Source organism: Hemisphaericaspora subhashii (genome assembly GCF_019202705.1).
Source record: "Hemisphaericaspora subhashii strain CBS 10753 chromosome Unknown scaffold9, whole genome shotgun sequence".
Taxonomy (NCBI): Eukaryota; Fungi; Ascomycota; class Pichiomycetes; order Serinales; family Debaryomycetaceae; genus Hemisphaericaspora; species Hemisphaericaspora subhashii.
In genome coordinates this window covers 36,783-57,492 of record NW_026057206.1, presented here as the reverse complement: position 1 = coordinate 57,492, position 20,710 = coordinate 36,783, and the positions used below count along the sequence as shown (strand labels likewise).

The window sequence follows — 20,710 nt, the reverse complement described above, 5'->3', positions numbered from 1 at the left end:
TGTTTCAGTAATTTACTAGTTGTACATGCCACACTAAAGAAAAGGGATTATCATGAGTTAGTATTCGTTTTGCTTTGTTGATACTTTAAGTTGTTTACTTAAGATTCTTCTTTTTCAAAATTTTGTAATCCATAGAGTAGTACCATATGGGGGTGGTTGTAGAGTAATTAAAAGAGATTATTAAAAAGTGATACTTAATATATAAATTCTTATTGTTAACTATTCTATATAAATAACATGTAATTTAATGTGATCTAAATATTTATCATCATCAGTAGTAAGTTATTGTTTCCTTAAATTGTATGGGTTTTAGCATATCAAAGAAATTATTCCAATCCAATTGATGTGTAACATATTCCCACCCCCTAAAATTTGTTATCAGTTTTTTTTTTTTGGCAGGGTGGCCAGAGTCCACCACTCCCCCCTTAATTTCAGATGTAATATTATACATACCCTTATCTAACAATTTATTCTTTTTTACTTCTACTTCTTCTTCTTTTAGAATTATCAATTGAGTGTCTTTGACCAGTAGGTACAATAACCAAATGGGTTCAGAGACACCGTCAGAAATAGACAATACAACGCCTGCTACAACAAAGACACAATCCACCCCAACCACCACTGCCAACTTCCCCATCAATGATAATAATAATAATGACCACCACCAGTCGCAATCACATAGTGCTACTTCTCAATCTACTCCAAACAATACAACATCCTCATCTAATGACCAATCAATGCAACGTAGATCTCAATTCATGATCCCAAATGACATCCTCAAGAATCTCACTCCAATAAAATCAAAACCATCATCATATCGATATAATGACCATCTTCATCCAATCAAGAAAAAACAAGATCATTTAAAATCGATTCAATTCAAATTAAGGATCCGATCCCAGATGATTCAGAACCAGATTATGAAGCATAAACAACAACAACAACTGTATCGGGATATGAAAGTGAAACGATTGAGTCAGAGACATTTGGAGACTAGACGAAGGCGATTGGAATATTTGAAGATGATTAGGGAGAGGGCGAGGCGGGTTGTGTTTGTGAAGATGAATGGAGATGGGATGGATGGGAGGGGGAGGAGTAGTGGAAGATATGAGAGAGTTGTGTGGAAGAACGGTGGGAAAAAGCGTGTCGAGGGGGGAAGGGAACGGGAGGGTGGGCTTGGAATGGAGGAGGAGGTATTTGGGGGGAGAGGTAGTAGTTCTCGGGAGATTGTTAAATTTCAACGGATATGTCGTCGATATTTGTTTAATAAATATCTTAAAATATTAATCAAATCCCAATTTTTGAATGAATTTGAAGGTTATTCATTTAATCAAATTATTAATATATTAAATAATAATCATCATGAAATTACCAAGAGTATTTATTTTATATTAAATTATTTGAACGTATCGAAATTACGTGATTATGAATATAAATCATTTATGTATTGTTTTATTATGATTAATGACTTTAATGATTGTATGAAGGGTAATAGTCAATATCATCATCCTGCTTCTAATGCAAATGTGAATGATTATGATGAACGGTCAATGTTTTTTAATAATTCTATTTGGGTGATTGTTTATAAATATACGATATTATTGCTTGAAGAATTTAAGGTGGTGGTTGCACAAGGGAAGAAGACAAAGAAATTTGATATATATTGGAGACAATATAGTTTTTATTTCAAAGTGTTTAAATGGAATCATTATTTGAATATTAAAGAAATATTGATAAGTTCAATTGAAGGATTAAATAATCAATTTCAAATGATTGAAGATTTGGTAGATCCTATACGGGAACAATTGACTATTCAACAAATGAAATTATCCAATGAATTGACATTATTGAATAGTTATTCTGTACATGGATTAAAGCGGTTTATTTCCACCAATGAAGTGAATCAATTTATGAATAATTTGAATTGTAAAATATATGATAATCATAACAATTGTGATTATTTTATTATTAATAATTCAAGATTTATTAAATTCAATTCTTTACGGTTTTATATTCCTTATGTACCTATTTTCGATTGGAGGAAATATTGGTTTGATTTATATTTAAAGATTCATTCAAATAAGAATGAAATACCTAATAGAATAAAATCGGGATATGTTGAATCATTTGATATTCGAGAATATATTGATGTGAATGAAGTGACTAAACATATTAGTACATCACTACAAGATGTTTATCAACAGTTTTATCAATATTATACTGAATTTATACAAGACACAACATTAAAGAGGAAACTTATAGAGCAGGCACCACCTGAAGGAAAATCATGGAATTCGCTTGAAGAATTAATTAGGTTCTGTGAACCGGGGAATATGGTTTTGATAGATTTGATTAAGAATTATCAACAAGATGAAGCAGGGACAATTAAACAATTATCAATTGTTATTAATAATTATTGGATTAATAAGACTAAATTTAAGGATTTTAATCAATATCAACAATTTGATAATATTTATTTATTAATTAATTGTAATAATTTTCCAAATTTAAATTTTAATTGGTATACATTTAATCCACAATTATTATTTCCAAAATTTTATAAATCAATTATTGAATTAACTAAAGAAGATGATGATGATGATTATTTTATAATAAATGAAGATGTTGTAAATTGTTCATTTAAGAATTCTTTATTAAGAATAATTATAAATAATCCAATAACTAATATAAATGGTAAATTTTTCATGAATATATTCAATAAAATGATACTAAGGGGGAATATTGAAATTAATGAATTGAATGTTGTATTTTATGATAAATTTATTAGCCTACATTATAAATTAACCAAATTAATTGAATTGAATACATTTATATTAATGTATTTAAATTATTATCATAACCATCATACAGAGACAGTATCCCAGGGCCATATTTCACAAATTATTACTAATGAATCATTTAATTTAAATGAATATGATTCTAAATTTGTTGAGTATTATCAACAATTTAAATCATCAATAATTAAAATATTACAGGAAAAGTTATTAATAGCATTAAACGATCCATTGTTAAGTTATGACATTATATTAAAGAATTTTAAGTATTCCTGTTGTATTGATAAAGTTATTAAATTAATTGATGATGTTAATAATTTAAATTCATTTATTTATAAATTATATAATCCAATATTAAATTGGATTTATTTTGATTTAAAGTGAGGACTATCCATATATGAGAATATAGGAATATGTATGGGTATATAGGTATATGAGTATATGGCCATGGGGTATTAAGTCACATGATGGTTGCAAATTAATTTGCCGTAAGGTTTATTGTTGTTGTATTGTCCTGCATATAGACTATCTATTTAATTTAAGAATTCTTCTTTACTGATTTAATACCGCGCTTAATTTTTTTTCAAATTACTATAATTGGTTTGAGTCATAAAAAAAAAATTTTCATTCTCCATAAATTTCATATTTAAAGAAAACATTTTTTTTCTTTCTTTTTTTTTCCTTTCTTTCTTCTTCTTTTTCTTCAGTTCTTATTGGAAGTATCGTTACTTACTTAGTATTAACCTAACCTCATTCTCTATCAAATATGTTAAGACAAGTTACTAGAAGATCAATTAAAAGATTTTCTAATACTTCATCGTTATTACGTGCTTCTACCGTAATAAATGCACCAGTTCCACTCAGTGTCAGCAGTACCACTACCACCACCCAAAAAGCATTTATTTCCACTACTCCATCTTATTTATCGACAAAATCAACTGTTATTCAATTATTAAACAACATTGGTTCTAAAAGAGAAGTAGAACAATATCTTAAATATTTCACATCGGTATCTCAACAACAATTTGCCGTTATTAAAGTTGGTGGAGCTATCATTACTCAACAATTAGATGAATTAGCTTCTTGTTTAGCATTCTTATATCATGTTGGTTTATACCCCATTGTATTACATGGTACTGGTCCTCAAATTAATGAATTATTAGAAAATGAAGGGGTTGAACCGGAATATATCGATGGTATTCGTATTACAAATCCAAAAACTATGGAAGTTGTTCGTAAATGTTTTTTGGAACAAAATTTACGATTAGTTACTGCTTTAGAAAAAATTGGGGTTCATGCAAGACCAATTACTGCTGGTGTATTTGGGGCTGATTATTTAAATCAAGAAAAATATCAATTAGTTGGGAAAATTACTTCGGTTAATAAGACACCAATTGAAGCTGCTATTAATGCGGGTTATTTACCAATCTTAACTTCCCTTGCTGAAACTCCTTCAGGTCAGTTATTAAATGTTAATGCCGATGTTGCTGCTGGTGAATTGGCTCGTGAATTTGAACCATTAAAAATTGTTTATTTAAATGAAAAGGGAGGATAATATTTACCATTATGACCACTTTTTCAAAGACAATAATTAAATCTACTTCTTAATGAAGATTTATTAAAAGAAAGCTGGGTTAAATATGGTACTAAATTAAAAATTAAAGAAATTCATGATTTATTACAACATTTACCAAGATCTTCTTCAGTGGCAATTATTGATGTTGATGATTTACAAAAAGAATTATTTACTGATTCTGGTGCTGGTACTTTAATTAGAAGAGGTTATAAATTAATTAATCGTAATTCTTTAAAAGAATTTGGTAATCCTGATTTATTAAGAAATGCTTTATTAAGAGATCCAGAAATTAAAGCTGGGAAATTATCAGTTGCATCATATCTTAAACATTTAGAAACTGCTGAATTTAGAAGTTATGGGGATGAACCTTTAGAAGTATTGGCTATTGTATTACAAAATGATAAAGTACCTAAATTAGATAAATTTTTATCTTCAAAAACTGGATGGTTAAATAATGTTACTGATAATATTTTTAATGCCATCAAGAAAGATTTTAAATCTTTATGTTGGATAGTTAATGAAAATGATGCTAATTTAAGTTGGTATTTTTCAAAATCTGATGGTTCATTTGCTAAAAATGGAGAAATCTTATTCTGGTATGGATTAAATACTGATGAAATTACTAGTTTAATTAAAGAATTTGAAGTTTCTGCTATTGGATCTTCATTATCTTCTGCAAAAGAATCAGGTGTTTTCAGTACTCCACAACAAAAGAGAGGTTTCCATCAATCAACAACAAGATTTCATCCAACATCAAACCCAAATCCTCCATTACGTGAAGGTAAAAACAAAGAAAAGAGAAAGGTGGCATTAATTGGTGCTAGAGGTTATACTGGACAAAATTTAATTAAATTGATTGATAATCATCCATATTTAGAAATTTCTCATGTTTCTTCCCGTGAATTAGAAGGTCAAAAATTAACTGGTTATAATAAAGATAATATTGTTTATTCTAATTTACAAGTTGAAGACATTCAAAAATTAGAAGAAAATAATGATGTTGATGTTTGGGTTATGGCATTACCAAATGGAGTATGTAAACCATTTGTTGATTCAATTGATATTGTTAAAAACCCCAATTCAAAAATTGTTGATTTATCAGCTGATTATAGATTTGACACCACGGGACAATGGATATATGGATTACCTGAATTAAATGACCGTTCCAAAATCGCACAAGCTAAAAAGATTTCCAACCCCGGGTGTTATGCCACTGCGGCACAAGTTGCAATTGCTCCATTAAAAGATTACATATCTGGTATTCCAAGTATATTTGGAGTTTCAGGATATTCCGGGGCCGGGACAAAACCTTCCCCAAAGAATGATTTAAAAGTATTAACCAATAATTTAATTCCATATTCATTGACTGATCATGTTCATGAACGGGAAATTAGTTCTCAATTACAAACCCAAGTCTCATTCATGCCTCATGTTGCCCAATGGTTCCAAGGTATTTCTCATACCATCAATATCCCCATCAAAAAGGGGTCATTAACTTCTAGAGAAATTAGAAATATTTTCCAAGAAAGATATCAAGGGGAAGATTTAATCACAATTAGTGGTGAAGCTCCATTAGTGAAAGATATTAGTGGGAAACATGGGGTTGTAATTGGTGGGTTTGCCGTTAGTTCACAAGCTGATAGAGTGGTTATAGTGGCTACTATTGATAATTTACTAAAGGGTGCAGCAACTCAATGTTTACAAAATATTAATTTATCTCAAGGATATGGTGAATATGAAGGTATTCCAATTGAAGTAGTTATTAGAGGATGATTTATTAGTAGTGTGTGTGTGATTTATTTAGTAGTTTATAAAATAGAATTGTATTTTTCATTGCTTAGAATGTGATCTTACTGTAGTGTATATCATTACCATTTAATGGCATTCCATCACTTCAAGCGTAAAACTCTCTGTCTATTTTCATTTGGTAGCTCGGCAATCCTGACTCTGTTTCCATTTGGTAGCCCATCGGATATGAGTCAAAAAAAAAATTTTGGTTGTTTCTGAAAAAATTCAACTGTTATAAAAAAATTTCAATTCTTACATCTACAGTGACATTTAGGTCAATAGGCTGCAAAAACAAACCCATAAAATGACTACTGATGCTACCAAAAGACATGTCTTGATGATAGACAATTATGATTCCTTTACTTGGAACTTATATCAATACTTACATCAATCCCCAATGTGTGGGAAAGTCGATGTTTATAGAAATGATAAACTTGATATTGAAACCATTGAAACTCAAATTAAACCTGATATTATTTTCATTTCACCAGGTCCTGGACATCCAATAACTGATTCAGGTATTTCTAGTGATGTCATTAGACATTTTACTGGGAAATTACCAATATTTGGAGTATGTATGGGACAAGAATGTATATTTGATGTATTTGGAGGTGATGTCACTTATGCGGGAGAAATTGTTCATGGTAAGACAACCACGATTAAACATGATGGTAAAGGGATGTTTGAAAATGTTCCACAATCAGTTGCTGTGACTAGATATCATTCTTTGGCGGGTAGTTCTAAGACATTGCCTGAATGTTTGGAAGTTACTGCTATTACTGAAACTTCTCCAGAAGTTATTATGGGGGTTAGACATAAGAAATATACCATTGAAGGGGTTCAATTCCATCCTGAATCTATTTTGACTGAATCTGGTCAATTAATGATTGATAATATTTTGGGAGTATATGGAGGAACTTGGGAAGAAAATGATTCAATTAAAAAGGGTACCAGTTTTGATAAAAAGGAAAATATCTTGACAAAGATTTATAAACAAAGACAATTAGATTATTCAAATATCGAAAAATTACCTGGGAAATCATTCGAACAATTAGAAATTGAATTATCTTTAGATATTGCTCCACCTTTAATCAATTTTTATGATCGTCTTAAATATACTCAATCAGAATTGAAACAAACGATTATTTTATCGGAATTCAAACGTGCATCTCCTTCAAAAGGTGATATTAATATCCAAGCTCATCCAGGTAAACAAGCATTAACTTATGCTACCAATGGATGTTCTACTATTTCAGTATTAACTGAACCAACTTGGTTCAAAGGTTCATTAGATGATTTATCATTAATTCGTAAAGTAATTGATAAACCAAATTTATCAACCAATTATAAACGTCCAGCAGTTTTAAGAAAAGAATTTATTTTTAATAAATATCAAATTTTAGAAGCAAGATTAGCAGGAGCAGATACAGTTTTATTAATTGTTAAAATGTTAAATGATTCTAGATTATTACAAGAATTATATGAATATTCTTTAAGTTTAGGTATGGTTCCATTAGTTGAAGTTAATGATAAACCAGAATTAGATCAAGCATTAGCATTAACCTATAATGGTGATAATAGTGAACCATTAATTATTGGTGTGAATAATCGTAATTTGACTACATTTGATGTCGATTTAAATACTACTAGTTCATTAGTAGATGCTGCTAAGAATAATAGTGGTAGAAAGGGAGATGTTTTAGTATTAGCATTAAGTGGTATTACTACTGTTGAAGATGTTAAGAAATATAAATATGAAGATAATGTTGATGGATTTTTAATAGGTGAAAGTTTAATGAGAGCTGAAGAAAAAGGACAAGCTGGTGAATTCTTGAATGAATTATGTAACTGTTAGAAGATGTAAGTATTTAAGTATAGACAAATGAACTTTATTATGTTTTATTACCTTGTAGTGTCATTGTTTAAATGACTTAATTAATTAAGAAAATTTGCAATAAAATGTGTTATTTTTGCAACATATGGGTAATCATCCACTGTCAAATATTTTCTAAATCTTCTATTGGTCATAATAAAGTCAGCACCATTCACCTTAGAAGTCATTTTCAAAGCCAATAACTCATTTCAAATGGGAGCTCTGATTTTTTTGATTACCTGGTTCTGGGTACTATAGACACCCAAAAAGTTTCTTGCCGAAATACTTGTGACTTGGCATAATGAATAGCCTTTTGACAGACACTACTTACCGTTCACCAAGAGGACAATTAAGCTTTTCTACTTCCTAATTCTTGGCGATTGTATGTATCAAGCCTGGGTCTTGGCATATTTTTCAATTAACTATTAATGGAAAGTTACAATTGCAATCTCAAAGTATGTAAATATAATCTGGTGATTTTTACCACCAATTATTAAATTAATTAAATTAAAAATACTAACTCTATAAACTCTATTAATACACTTTGTTATAATAAACAAACAAATTACTCTATAAACGCCATTTTAGGATATAGCCCATTTCCCTCTCTCTACTATGCAAAAATTAATAATTAATAACCTTCTTTCTCTATAACTCCCTTATCTCTCTCTTTCTCTATAATTAAACCCCAATCATCATTTCCTTCTTGACCAAAATTTAAAACTTAATGAAGAATCTTCTTTTTCTTTACCACTTTCAATTGGACTCATAGTATCAGGATTAGATTGATTATGATGACTATGACTAGGATAAACATTTGGAGGAGTAACTACTTTCCCCGTCCGATTAGTATTCTCAGCTGCCGCTTTTAATTCTCTAAAAAAGAATAAGTTTGATAAAGAACTTGAACTTTCCTCAGCTTTTGATTTTTTGGAAGGTAATTGAGATAATTTATTAAATAATGAATGTGAACTATTTGATCCACTATTTGTAGGAGTTGCTGATGCTGTGGTGGTTGTTGGGGATGTGATTGCTGGACTTGGTGCTGATGTTGGTTTGGTAGGTGCTACTGTTGTTGGTGATGTTAATATGATTGGTGGGGTGGTTGGGGAGTTTGGGTTTGTGATGGGTGATACTAATTGGGTTATTACTTGATGGTTGTTATGATAGTTGTTATGATGACCCTTTGGTGAAAGTAGTTGTTGTTGTAAAGAATGGGAAGTTGGTGCTGTTGTTGGTGAACTCGATATGGTTGAATTATTGCTTTTAATTAATAATGAATTTGATTTAAATTTACTAACAAATGAACTATAACCATTCTCCTTAAGCAATGCAAAAGTTTCATTTCTTGCTTTAATTAAAACCAAGGGATTATGAATTGAATTATTAATTGATTCTTCTGCAATTTCTTTAAATAATTTTTGAGAGATATTAATTTGACAAGTTGAATCAATTTTAATATAAGTATTCATAATATAATTCCATTGATTCATTAATACTTCTTCATCTTCTTCATCATCTTGTTGATAATCAAATTCACTTTCAGAATCATCGTCAATTTGTCTTGATCTTAACTCTTCCCATATATTAGCATTAAATTGAGCATATTCATTAGCATCTAAATCGTCAGCCATAAACATTCCATCATCATTATTTATAGTACAAGATGAAGTTGTGGTAATGGAATTTCTTTTGGAACTGTTATTACGATATGAAGGTTGTATTATTGAATTAAGTGATGCATTAGATGACATATATTTAGCTAGACTTGGACTTGGAGTATGATTTAATCTATGTTCAACTGATTCATGATTATTATTATAAAGTTTATTATAATAAAATTCATATTTATAAATATCAATTAAGAAATATAAGTTTTCTTGACAATGTTGTTTAATTAAATATTGCATAAATGATTCAACTATTGATAACTTATTAAGATCTTCAAGTTGATTTATTGTATGTAAAAAACAATCATTAACTAATTCATCTAATGGGGGGATAACACTAGGTGAGCTTGACCTCGAATTAGAATTAGAATTAGAACTATTGGTACTATCACTTGGTTGTAAAGTTGGTGGCATCCCAAGTTGAGTATCTATGTTGAGTAAAGGATTGGTTATACATTGTGGTTTAGTGGGTATAGGGTTATACGTCTTAATCGATGATATGGAAGTAGACATGGAATCTTGTGCTAGTAATGCGTTAGAAGATGCGGTTGTCAATGTTGTGTTTGTAGTAGAAGACGCTTTCATTTTCAGCTGTGGATGTAGTGTAGGACTGTTATTCGGTATGGATGGAGTAATACATGTATCAGGAGTATGACTGGTTGTGTTTGTGGAAGTAGGAGTAGGTATGCTCGGTGTGGTATTATTATTATGCTTATTATTATTATGACTATTCATTCCATATATATTATGTGCTCTAGTGTATGAATGAATGAATGTGTTAGCACGAGTATCTAAGTAAGCTAATTAACCTCTTTTGATAATGATAAGTGATGATTAATGATATTTAATGGTTAATAATAAAACTGCTAAATGGAAAAAAAGAAACTTTTCCAACTGTTAAATAATAAATCAGTTTTGTTGCTAAACAAGAAAAAATTGTGTGTGTAAAAAAAAGAAATTAAAAAATTGAAAAAAGAAAAAAGAAAAAAATTAGAAAACCGTTTTATTTTTTAACTGCATGTAAAATCTTGAATAACAACCGATTATCCAAAAGTACACGACTTAGTTTTTGTTTTTGTGAAAATTGCAATTTTGTTTCTGCCTTCTTCTTTTGTGATACTCCGACTAATTTTTTTGTGTATTTGTAGTATCAATAAGAGATACGGATTACCAGGAGATAGGAGTTTTCGGAAGGGTTATCTATCATCAGAGATATATATATATATAAATATATATCCCTTAATAAATCTAATACCAAAGATCCTCCTCTGATGATGATAGTGGTGGTGGAATTTCATATCCGAAACGCAAATCGTAAGATTTTTTATTTTTGGGTTCCACCCTGAAATAGTTTATGTTAATTATTTTCTTAATTACAAAAAGTGAGATGGTGCAATAAACCCCTCATCCGTCGCCCCCCCCCCTCTATTCTGCCCCTCGCCATCGCGCCCAATTTCAAAAACTTTGGGAAACATGAAACGCATATAAGTGCAGATGTTCTTCGTTTACTCAAATCAATTTTAATACTACATTGATTATTTCTAGTTAAACCCACAGTTGCTATGAATAGCTATGGGAAATATTTGATTTCCACGGAGATACAAATGTATGACCGGTTTTATAGACAACCACACTAACGAAAAAAATAATAATAATACTGTAAAAAAATAATAAAAAAACAACGTGTATTTTTGACGTCGGATAAACAATAAACTAATAATTTTCAAATTATTAAATGAAAAAATAATTACATTAATAGAAAAATGATAACGTGTCTTTCTTTTTAATTTATTCTAGAAAACTTCATAGTTTTCTTCTATCATTGCTAAATTGTCATCTCGATTAAAAATTAGGCTCTACGGAAGGAACAAAAACGGTTTACTCCTCTTTCCTTTTTTTTCTTGCAAGTTTATGCTAGAATGACATGTTTCAACATGCAATTGGAAATCAAAAAAAATCTTTTGTTGGGAGATCCCCCATCTCTCTAAGCATCCTCAAGATTACTCTTTTGAAGTAGATCTCCTCAAATTTACTTTTTTCATGGTAACTTGAGCTAATATCGGGGTTTGGAATCCATATCTCGGTATGCATATTGCGGAGTTTATTAATATAAGATAAGGTACATATGCATATCGATGACCGTTTTATTGTCATTTCAGTAGAGGGGTACGCGTTTTTCATGCGAGAAAAATGAAAAATGAGATAACCCCCCATCATACCCCTCATAGGGTCATCACTCCGACGGTTGTAATGGTGATTAATGTAAATAACGTTGATGAGATAAAAGATGTGGTTCGATTTCACATGTATGATTATTTTTAGCAACCTTCTTAACTCGACCAATAATAATTCACTCCACGTTTTTTGTTTAATCAGCCAATGATGATGTGATAAGGGTTGTCAGTCCGATAAAAATAGTTTGACAATTGACGTTTCTGTTGGCGTGTCAATATGGAATGCACAATAGGCTTTGATAAAACCTTACAATGGTCTTTTCGCGTATCTTTTCGCGTATTCTATCTATTCCTGGAAGCCTATTTAAGGTTTTGATGGACATTATTTAAGGTTTTATTCTATAAATAAAAAATTATCACGCGATTTGGAGCCCAGATTGAATTATGCATCAATGATTAATTCAGAAATGAGATTCTCCTGTTCCCCGGGATATATCATTCGATTCTCCAATACTTGTAAGGAATGGTTATGTACTCCTTCCTAATTGGGCGATCGTGGAGATTATAGACTATCGTCGTATGTACATAGTACGGCTGCTGTGGGCGAGGCTACTGTGAGTAACTGTTCCATTACGGTGATTTCTGAAAATTCCCTGATCCGTTCTCTGCCTTCCCCGTTCCTACACCTTTTAGGACTCGAGGATAAAGCTTTTGGGAATTGGTTGGAGAACTATCTGTCTTTATAGACCACCTGCAACTCTTGGTTGGCCTCGGAATTCCTAATACATGTTCACTGTCGATCCATCATAAGATTGTCTAGCGCTTCCACCATTCAAACAACATTCTTGTTTCGTATTTCTAGTAAAGACCTTCCAAGCTTACAATACTGAGGGTAATCGGTGTGTAATTGAATTACATCTGATCCTTCAGAAGGGTGATTCAACTACCAAACTACCCTTGGTTGCAAAAGAAAATTATCAAAGTCAATTCATACCAAAGAAGGGTTATGAAAGCTAGACAATAATCAATGCGATACACTATCCCCTCCCAATTCGGGTTCGTCTGTTGATTTTGCCCCTACTGAACTTCACCGCCTCCAGTACCTGATCCCCCTTTGGGTCCTCCAGTCCCTCCTAGTACTACACCTGCTCACTCTAATCTCAACCAACATCATCTGCTTATATTTTTGTTTTCTTAATTCCTGTGGCTAAAGTTTAGGATAGTGAAGATATAGCATTTGCGCGTGGTTGGAAAGTTTCCAATAGGACATTTAAAAGCTCAAGTTTTCAAATAGAAGTCTCCAGATAGAAGCCTAGCACCCACACCGCGTTAAAATCTTTAAGGGGGGTATCGAAGAATATGTAAGTAGATAATCTGGAACATACTCTTTTGTTAGGTATTGGATTGGTTATTATGTGGGCTTGTTGGTCACTTCTCTGTGTCCTCGCTATGAAAGCCTCACAACGGCATTGGCTGTGCTGCGTATCAAAAAGAGCACGATTATTATGATTTTACAGTAACATACTAAAGTTTAATTAAAATTATAGAATGAAACTTTAATTCTAGAACAAATTATATTTGTATGTAATTAACACAGCAATCTTACAACATCATATCAATTTAAAAAAGAAGGGGTGCGGCTTTTTTTTCCTTAATTATATTCCCCCGTAAAATTTAATTCTTGTATAATTCAATTCTTTCTTTAAAAGTTACATGCACCAATTAAAATGAGTTCAATTGTATTAGGTTCCACTGGGTTAGTAGGTGGTCAAATTGTTAAAGTTGCTAAACAATCAACAACACTTGAGAAATTAATCACAATCACCAGACGTCCTTTGCCTTCCGAAGAAACTGAAGATTCTTCATCCGCCACATCCAAGGTTATTTCAATAGTTGAATCCGATAGTTCCAAATGGCCCAATTTAATTACGGAACAAACCAAAACTGGTCCAATTGATGTATTCATCACTGCATTGGGTACAACTCGGGCCAAAGCTGGTTCTGCAGAGAAATTTAAGGAAATTGATTATGGAATTAATTATGACAATGCAAAGTCAGCTAAAGAAAATGGAGTCAAGACTTTAATTTTAGTTAGTTCTGGGGGAGCCAATCCTGATTCGAGATTCTTATATTTCCAAACAAAAGGGCAATTAGAGAAGGATATTGAAGCTCTCGAATTTGATAGAACTGTCATTTTAAGACCAGGGGTATTATTGGGGGAAAGAGAAAACTATCATGGATTTGGAACTAGTGCTGCTACCTTCGTGGGAAGATTGATCAAGGGAACATTCATGGCATCATTGATGAGACCTATTGAAGGACATGAAGTGGCTACTGTTGCAATTGATTTTGCAGAGAAAGCAATTAAAGGTGAATTGAAGGATAAGGTTACAATTATTGAACCAGCTGATTTGGTTAAACTTGCCAATACCTTACTGGGAAAGTAAAGGAACACAAATATTTATCCGTTTGATCTGATTTTCTTATTGCCTTGGCTAGTTTTATATGTTCATTGTTATTTGAACTCGTTTCCCTATTGTATTCTCTTTAATCTTGGAACTAATAAATAAATACATGGTTAACTTTTGTTGATTGACTCTTAGGTACCCGATATCACCGTTTCTATGTTCTCTCTCTTCGCATTCAAACTATGAAAGATGAAAATTTTTTTGTGATTTCTTCCCAGGGCAATTGCCAAGATCTCGATGCCCTTAAAAAAATGTACCATGTTTACCGAAACTCGGAGGTATAAAGGCATAAGGCTGTTACACATTTTTTTTTTTTTGATTCTCGTTTATTTTAAGAAGCAACCCTTTTTAATTACTAATCATTTATACAACAATTGGTAGGAGCAAGAATGTCAGACATACAAGCAGTGAAAGATTCAATTAAATCAACTAAATTATCTGATGAAAATGCCAAAAAATTGGCTGTAATTATCGATGGTTTACCAGACATCTTAGGTCAATTGGATAATCCAGAATATGATGAGATCTTTGGTTATAGAATCAATGTGGCAGATAAAGAATACGTTGATGTCCTGATCCGTAATGAGATCCTTTTGAAATTCCTTGCTGCTGATGGATATGATTTAGATTTAGCAAAAGAAAGATTAATTAATACTTTTAATTGGAGAAATAAATTCCAACCATTATCGGCTGCTTTCGATGAGAATTTCCATGTTGAATTAGTTGAATTGGGTGTTATAACTCATTTTAATAAAGATGTGAAATTACCAAATTTGGATATTGCTACTTGGAATCTTTATGGAAATTTAAAAAACCCAAAGAAAATATTTGAAAAATTTGGTGGCAAACTTCATAAAGATTTACCAGGAAGTGAATTCCTTAGATGGAGAATTGGTCTTATGGAAAGAGCACTTCAATTACTTGATTTCACCAATCCAGATTTAAACAGAATTGCTCAAGTCCATGATTATAAAAATGTATCAATTTTAAGAATAGATCCAGGAATGAGAGCAGCCACCAAAGAAATCATCAAGATTTTTGGTGATAATTATCCTGAATTATTATCAACCAAGTTCTTCGTCAATGTTCCATTGCTTGCTGGTTGGGTATTTACATTTTTAAAAGCTCTTGGAATAATAACGGAAGAAACATTACGTAAATTCCAGGTGTTAAATCATGGTGACCTTCTGAAATCATTTGGTGCTGATAATTTACCTATAGAATATGGTGGGAAGCTTAAGAAAGATTTATTTGCTTTAGAAGTGAGTAATGTAAAGTTGTCTGAATATGGTCAAGTTATCTTGAAAAGGATTGGTGATGAAGAAATCAAACATGTTAATGATGATGTTGAGTAGAATGGTTTATATATAATAATTTCATAATATTAATTGAATTTACCCATTTAGAATATTCCCACCAATTTTGTACATAGGATAAAAGAAAGTGATTATTACTTGGACCCTTACAGAGCTTACTGGAATAATAAGTTGTAAGACGCCGCAGGGTCTTTTCGTACTGTGGCCGCTTATAAATGTGCGTTCCAAAAAGGGGAATTTTTGCGTATTTTCCGAGGAAGGTTGTTTGCGCGGGGTGGTTCATCATCCCTCTCCTCATTTATTTTTCAAATTCTGATTTGATCTCTCTCTCTCTTTCTTTCTCTTTCATTACCACTAACCACCGAATATAATGATTAACTTAAAAGGAAAGACGGCACTTATCACTGGAGGTAGTGCAGGTTTGGGTGCTTCTGTCGCTCGTCAATTGGCTGCAGAAGGTGTAAACATCGCCATCAATTATGCCAATTCCAAAGAACGTGCCGAAGAATTGGTCCAAGAATTGAAATCAGAACATGGAATTAAATCAATNACATCGCCATCAATTATGCCAATTCCAAAGAACGTGCCGAAGAATTGGTCCAAGAATTGAAATCAGAACATGGAATTAAATCAATTGCTATTCAAGGAGATGTTTTTGATACTTCAAACATTTGCAAATTGGTTGAAGAAACCGTAGAAAAATTAGGTGGATTAGATATCGTTATTTCTAATGCTGGTTGGACAAAAATGGTTCCATTTGAAAATTTAGAAGAATTGGATGAAGAAATCTGGGATGGAACATTTTCAGCAAATGTCAAAGCCCATTTCTTCTTATTTAAAGCAGCCAAGGCTATATTTGATCAGAATGAAGAAGGTGGGGTTTTTATTGCATCAGCATCAGTTGCCGGAAGAATCCCATATGGATCAAGTATCCCATACGCTGTAAGTAAAGCCGCATTAATCCATTTAGTTAAGGCGTTGGCAAAATCCCAAGGTCCAAAATGTAGAGTCCATGCCGTATGTCCTGGTTTGTTATTAACTGAATGGGGGAAACGCTTCCCACAAGAAAAGATTAATAGAACTAAGGAAATGTCTCCTATAAAGGAAATTACTGATGTTGATGAATGTGCTGTCCAATTTGTCACCTTATGTAAATTGAAGACAAGCACTGGTAGTATTATTGCAATGGATGCTGGTATATCTATTTAAAGGTTTTCATTAATCCCCAATTTCTTAGAGTAGAGTCTGTTGTTTTATAAAGGTTTTTTTATACATTGAGGGAATAATACTTGTTTCTCGTTTGTCTAGCTCTTATGTTCTTTATATCTTTGACTACATCCAGCTATGCCTAATCTTTTTCTTAAATCTATTGGCCGGCTCCCAGGATTATATCCCCACTTGTCCGTCAAGGGGGGGGCTTACTAAGTATTGCTTTCGTTAGAAATAAACAGAGATATCGTAAAGAAAAGCTGGTTCTATATACAGTAACATTACAACTATGTACAAAGCCTTATAACTATATAGTATCTAAACCTAAAGATTTGGCAGTATTTTGCATGTACATTTCAATATAATCTTCAAGACCTTTTCCTTTCCCTCCAAACCTATCACCAATCAAAATCTGCCTTAAACGAATCAAATAAAAGATGACACCCGAGAACGATAATGATAATTTAATCTTAAATAAATCCCAGTAATCAGCAAATGTTAAATATTGCCTGTCGTACAATAACGAATCAATAGCCTCTTTCGTTAGCAAATTAATTCTATTGACTGGGGATCCGAAATTCTGATTTAAATTCTGAATCATTCTCATAGTCCTTGCCAAGAATGGTAATTCCATTGGGAATTTCTTCTCATCACTAATAAAATCTCTTAATAAAGAAGGAACATTCCTATCATCGTGAAAATCTTCATTTTGTGGATTAATTAAAACCGGACGTAACTGAACCATGCTTGCAAAAATTTCAACAGAATTAATTCCCCAACTTCTTCCAATACTTTTAATCCCAATGGTATCCAACAGGAATAAATATCTCCATAGATTACAATATTGTACCCGAAATTCTTCCGGTATAGTGATGTACAAACCGTGATCAATGAGCACGAGTTGTTGTTTCCCATTTTCATCAAATCGGGCAATAAGATTACCTGGATGCGGGTCAGAATGAACAAAACCATATTGAAAGATTTGTCTACCAAATAACTTCAAATATTGGACCATGATGGTAGTTAAGTTGAATTTTTCCTCCAACAACTTCTCTTTATGAATCAAAGAGATCCCATTAATCCATTCTGCTATCAAGATTTGTCTAGTAGTTAATTCAGGATAACATTTGGGAATGTATACATTCGTATGTTTCAAATTGCCATCCGATTTAATAAATTCATCTAACTTCTGTGAATTGTGCATTTCATGAACAAAATCAGTCTCTGTGATCATTTGTTCGGAAACATATTTCGTAAACATAGTTAAGGGCATCTCAAATACATGCTCATAAATCCTTGAAATGAATCGATAGATCATTAAATCCACGACGATCTGTTTATCTATATAATCATGTTGAATTTTAATCGCAACCTCTTGGCCAGTTGATTTCAATTTCCCTTTATGAACCTGGGCAATGGAGGCACTTGCAACGGGTGTCTTATCTATCCAATCAAAATGCTCTTCTTCGTATCCTTTCCCAAGGTTAATTCTTAACATTCGATCCATCTTTTCCCATTCATCAACTGGTGCTGAGTCATAAAGCTTAGGAAATCGTTCTTGATATGCACGAGGAAACAAGGTTCCTTGGTTAGCTATAGCTTGTCCCAATTTGATATAGAGACCTTTATTCTTCATCAATAATTGTAATAACCTCTCCGAGGCGATCTCATGAAGATCTTCAATATGGGGATAATTATGAATATTGTAACCATACTGATATGCAATCCAAAGTAAAACATACAATGCACGTGTTGATCTAGTGATAAGGGATGAATAGTAGATGTTGTCAATGATATAGACCGTGGTTGCTCCTGCAGTTATAATACTTGTGGGATAGACTACGTATCTGATGAATCTTGATTTCGGTACCAAGGGTCTAGTGTTGTTGATTCCTATTGTGGTGGTGGTGGTTCGTAAAAATCGTACAGATCGTTTGGATATAACATCCTTCAACGTACATGATCTCCACATAACTTCTTCTAGTGGACGAATATTAATATCAATGTCACTACTACCCAATACCACTTCTTATGCAAAAAACAGAAAATGTTAAAGTGAATTTTATATTAATTATTTTGTTTTGTCTTACTAGATATCTCACGACTCAGTCCAAGACAAAACTTATTACACAAAAATAAGTAGTACACCGGAGATTCGGGAATAAATATCTTAAATATCATCCCCGGCAATCTGCATCCTTACCTATAACACTTTCATATTTTCTTACTGGGATCTCGTTAGCCATCAATCCAATGATATCAACTATCTTGGGGGGGTTGTAATTCCAGTTATATTCCATTATTTGATTGGACTGTCCTGTTTGTGCTTTTTCGGATTCGAACAATACCCAAACCAAACTAACAGAATTAGGGAAACTATTCAAATATGTAACTAACTTACCTCATGCTGATGTTAACAGTCTTGAAATATCAGTTACTGCGTTCATATAGACTATTTCTTTCTTGACATTAACATGCTTTTCTATTTGTATCCTATTCTAAAAAATCTTGGGCTACCAGCTGTTGACCGTGATTTATTGTTGGAGTTAAAAATTAACAATAATTTAACCTTAGACTATTAAAGTTTGCTTAGGCTATTTAATTGACACTTTGCTTGTATAGCTCCCCCCATTCTGTGCTCTATGTAGTTTGCAAAAAGCACTAAGGAGAATCACCATTTGTGGATAGCAAGGGTGATAGACATTGACAAACTACAGATTTACTAATAGATACTGTATATTCGTGATCGACCATCTTAAAAGGTGTTCTCCTGTCTTAAGTAGCCAAATTTATTCAAGTTTATTATTAATCAGTTTGTGTTCAAGCGTTTTTGTGGTTATGGAGTAGTGTGTATGTAAAACAAATTTTGTGAAATAGGTTGCAAATTTGTGGTTGCAAAAAAATCTCAAGTATAAATAGACCTAGAAATCCCCTAGAATTCAAATTTTTTGTTTTCTTCTTTTCTCTTTTTCTTTTCTTCTTTCGTTAGTTATCTCTTTCCATATTATCACATCTTTCTTTCAATCATTTCCTTCATTCATTCATCTACTTCTTATGTCATCTATAATGTTGTTTTGTCTACTACCTCATTTATTCATTGCTTGTTCATTCTTTTATCCATTCATAAATTTGTTCCCGTCACAGATGGTTCCTTCTTATTCCATTCATTTTTTAGTTCATTCAGTCAGTCAGTCAATCATTGTATCCCACATTCCATACTTCATTTGTCTTCCGTCGTCCTTCACTTATTTCTTATATTATTCCATCTAACAAGCCATCTGTCACCAACTGAGTTCAAAATATAACCTTTCACTGCTTTGTTCTCGGTGCTTTCCTCAAAATATTGGATGGTATGGTACAACCTTTCCCAACCCTGGTAGCTTCTCTTTGTTGGATTAAGTAGCACGAAATAGGTTCGTATTGAGGCATGGAGATAATCAAGGAATGGAACAGTGACTGCCTGACTGAATGAGCTAATGAATGGATCTAGGAAGGAACTAGTCAGTTAGGGAATAGATAAATAGGTAAAATATATGGATAAGCGAATGCGTATGGAGAGGGAGACAGGGCAGAGCATGTCGTGTAGCAAGCGGAAACTATGATGACCGGAGTTCACCAAGCTGTGATCATATTTGTAAACTTCTCTTTGTAAACTTTACAACCACAAATAGATATTTCAACAAGCATTATTTCAACCACGTGTTAATCAAGTTGATAGATCAACGTCAGAATGTGATAAGACTAGAAGGGAGATTACTTTCCACAGTATTTGAAGCACATCGGAGGAGGGTCAAAAATTGGCCGCCCACAGAAATCCCTTTTTGTGGACTTCTTTTCGTAA

The 20,710-nt window shown here is 32.2% G+C and overlaps 8 protein-coding genes across 8 annotated transcripts; 6 read left to right on the top strand and 2 right to left on the bottom strand. All coding sequences in view use genetic code 12, as the record gives it.

Moving 5' to 3' along the window:
• Positions 1–545: 545 nt before the first annotated feature.
• J8A68_000339 (uncharacterized protein) lies at positions 546–3,179 on the top strand (the record flags this gene model as incomplete). Its single annotated transcript, XM_049407268.1, has 1 exon — positions 546–3,179. The coding sequence occupies one exon, from the start codon at positions 546–548 to the stop codon at positions 3,177–3,179; it is 2,634 nt and encodes an 877-aa protein (XP_049266315.1).
• A 382-nt stretch (positions 3,180–3,561) lies between these two features.
• ARG5,6 (bifunctional acetylglutamate kinase/N-acetyl-gamma-glutamyl-phosphate reductase) lies at positions 3,562–6,144 on the top strand (the record flags this gene model as incomplete). The annotated part of the gene is made up of 1 exon (XM_049407257.1): positions 4,460–6,144. A coding segment is annotated over one exon (1,685 nt), but the record flags the coding sequence as incomplete, so codon positions are not given.
• A 319-nt stretch (positions 6,145–6,463) lies between these two features.
• Positions 6,464–8,014, top strand: TRP3 (bifunctional anthranilate synthase/indole-3-glycerol-phosphate synthase; the record flags this gene model as incomplete). The annotated part of the gene is made up of 1 exon (XM_049407246.1): positions 6,464–8,014. The coding sequence occupies one exon, from the start codon at positions 6,464–6,466 to the stop codon at positions 8,012–8,014; it is 1,551 nt and encodes a 516-aa protein (XP_049266313.1).
• Positions 8,015–8,727: 713 nt separating this feature from the next.
• Positions 8,728–10,287, bottom strand: J8A68_000336 (uncharacterized protein; the record flags this gene model as incomplete). The annotated part of the gene is made up of 1 exon (XM_049407234.1): positions 8,728–10,287. The coding sequence occupies one exon, from the start codon at positions 10,285–10,287 to the stop codon at positions 8,728–8,730; it is 1,560 nt and encodes a 519-aa protein (XP_049266312.1).
• A 3,316-nt stretch (positions 10,288–13,603) lies between these two features.
• J8A68_000335 (uncharacterized protein) lies at positions 13,604–14,323 on the top strand (the record flags this gene model as incomplete). The annotated part of the gene is made up of 1 exon (XM_049407223.1): positions 13,604–14,323. One exon carries the CDS (start codon positions 13,604–13,606, stop codon positions 14,321–14,323), a length of 720 nt encoding a protein of 239 aa, XP_049266311.1.
• Positions 14,324–14,733: 410 nt separating this feature from the next.
• SFH5 (Sfh5p) lies at positions 14,734–15,699 on the top strand (the record flags this gene model as incomplete). The annotated part of the gene is made up of 1 exon (XM_049407212.1): positions 14,734–15,699. One exon carries the CDS (start codon positions 14,734–14,736, stop codon positions 15,697–15,699), a length of 966 nt encoding a protein of 321 aa, XP_049266310.1.
• A 331-nt stretch (positions 15,700–16,030) lies between these two features.
• On the top strand, positions 16,031–16,869 carry J8A68_000333 (SDR family NAD(P)-dependent oxidoreductase; the record flags this gene model as incomplete). The annotated part of the gene is made up of 2 exons (XM_049407202.1): positions 16,031–16,157; positions 16,241–16,869. 2 exons carry the CDS (start codon positions 16,031–16,033, stop codon positions 16,867–16,869), a joined length of 756 nt encoding a protein of 251 aa, XP_049266309.1.
• Positions 16,870–17,176: 307 nt separating this feature from the next.
• Positions 17,177–19,169, bottom strand: J8A68_000332 (uncharacterized protein; the record flags this gene model as incomplete). The annotated part of the gene is made up of 2 exons (XM_049407191.1): positions 17,177–18,897; positions 19,073–19,169. The coding sequence occupies 2 exons, from the start codon at positions 19,167–19,169 to the stop codon at positions 17,177–17,179; spliced, it is 1,818 nt and encodes a 605-aa protein (XP_049266308.1).
• Positions 19,170–20,710: the final 1,541 nt, after the last annotated feature.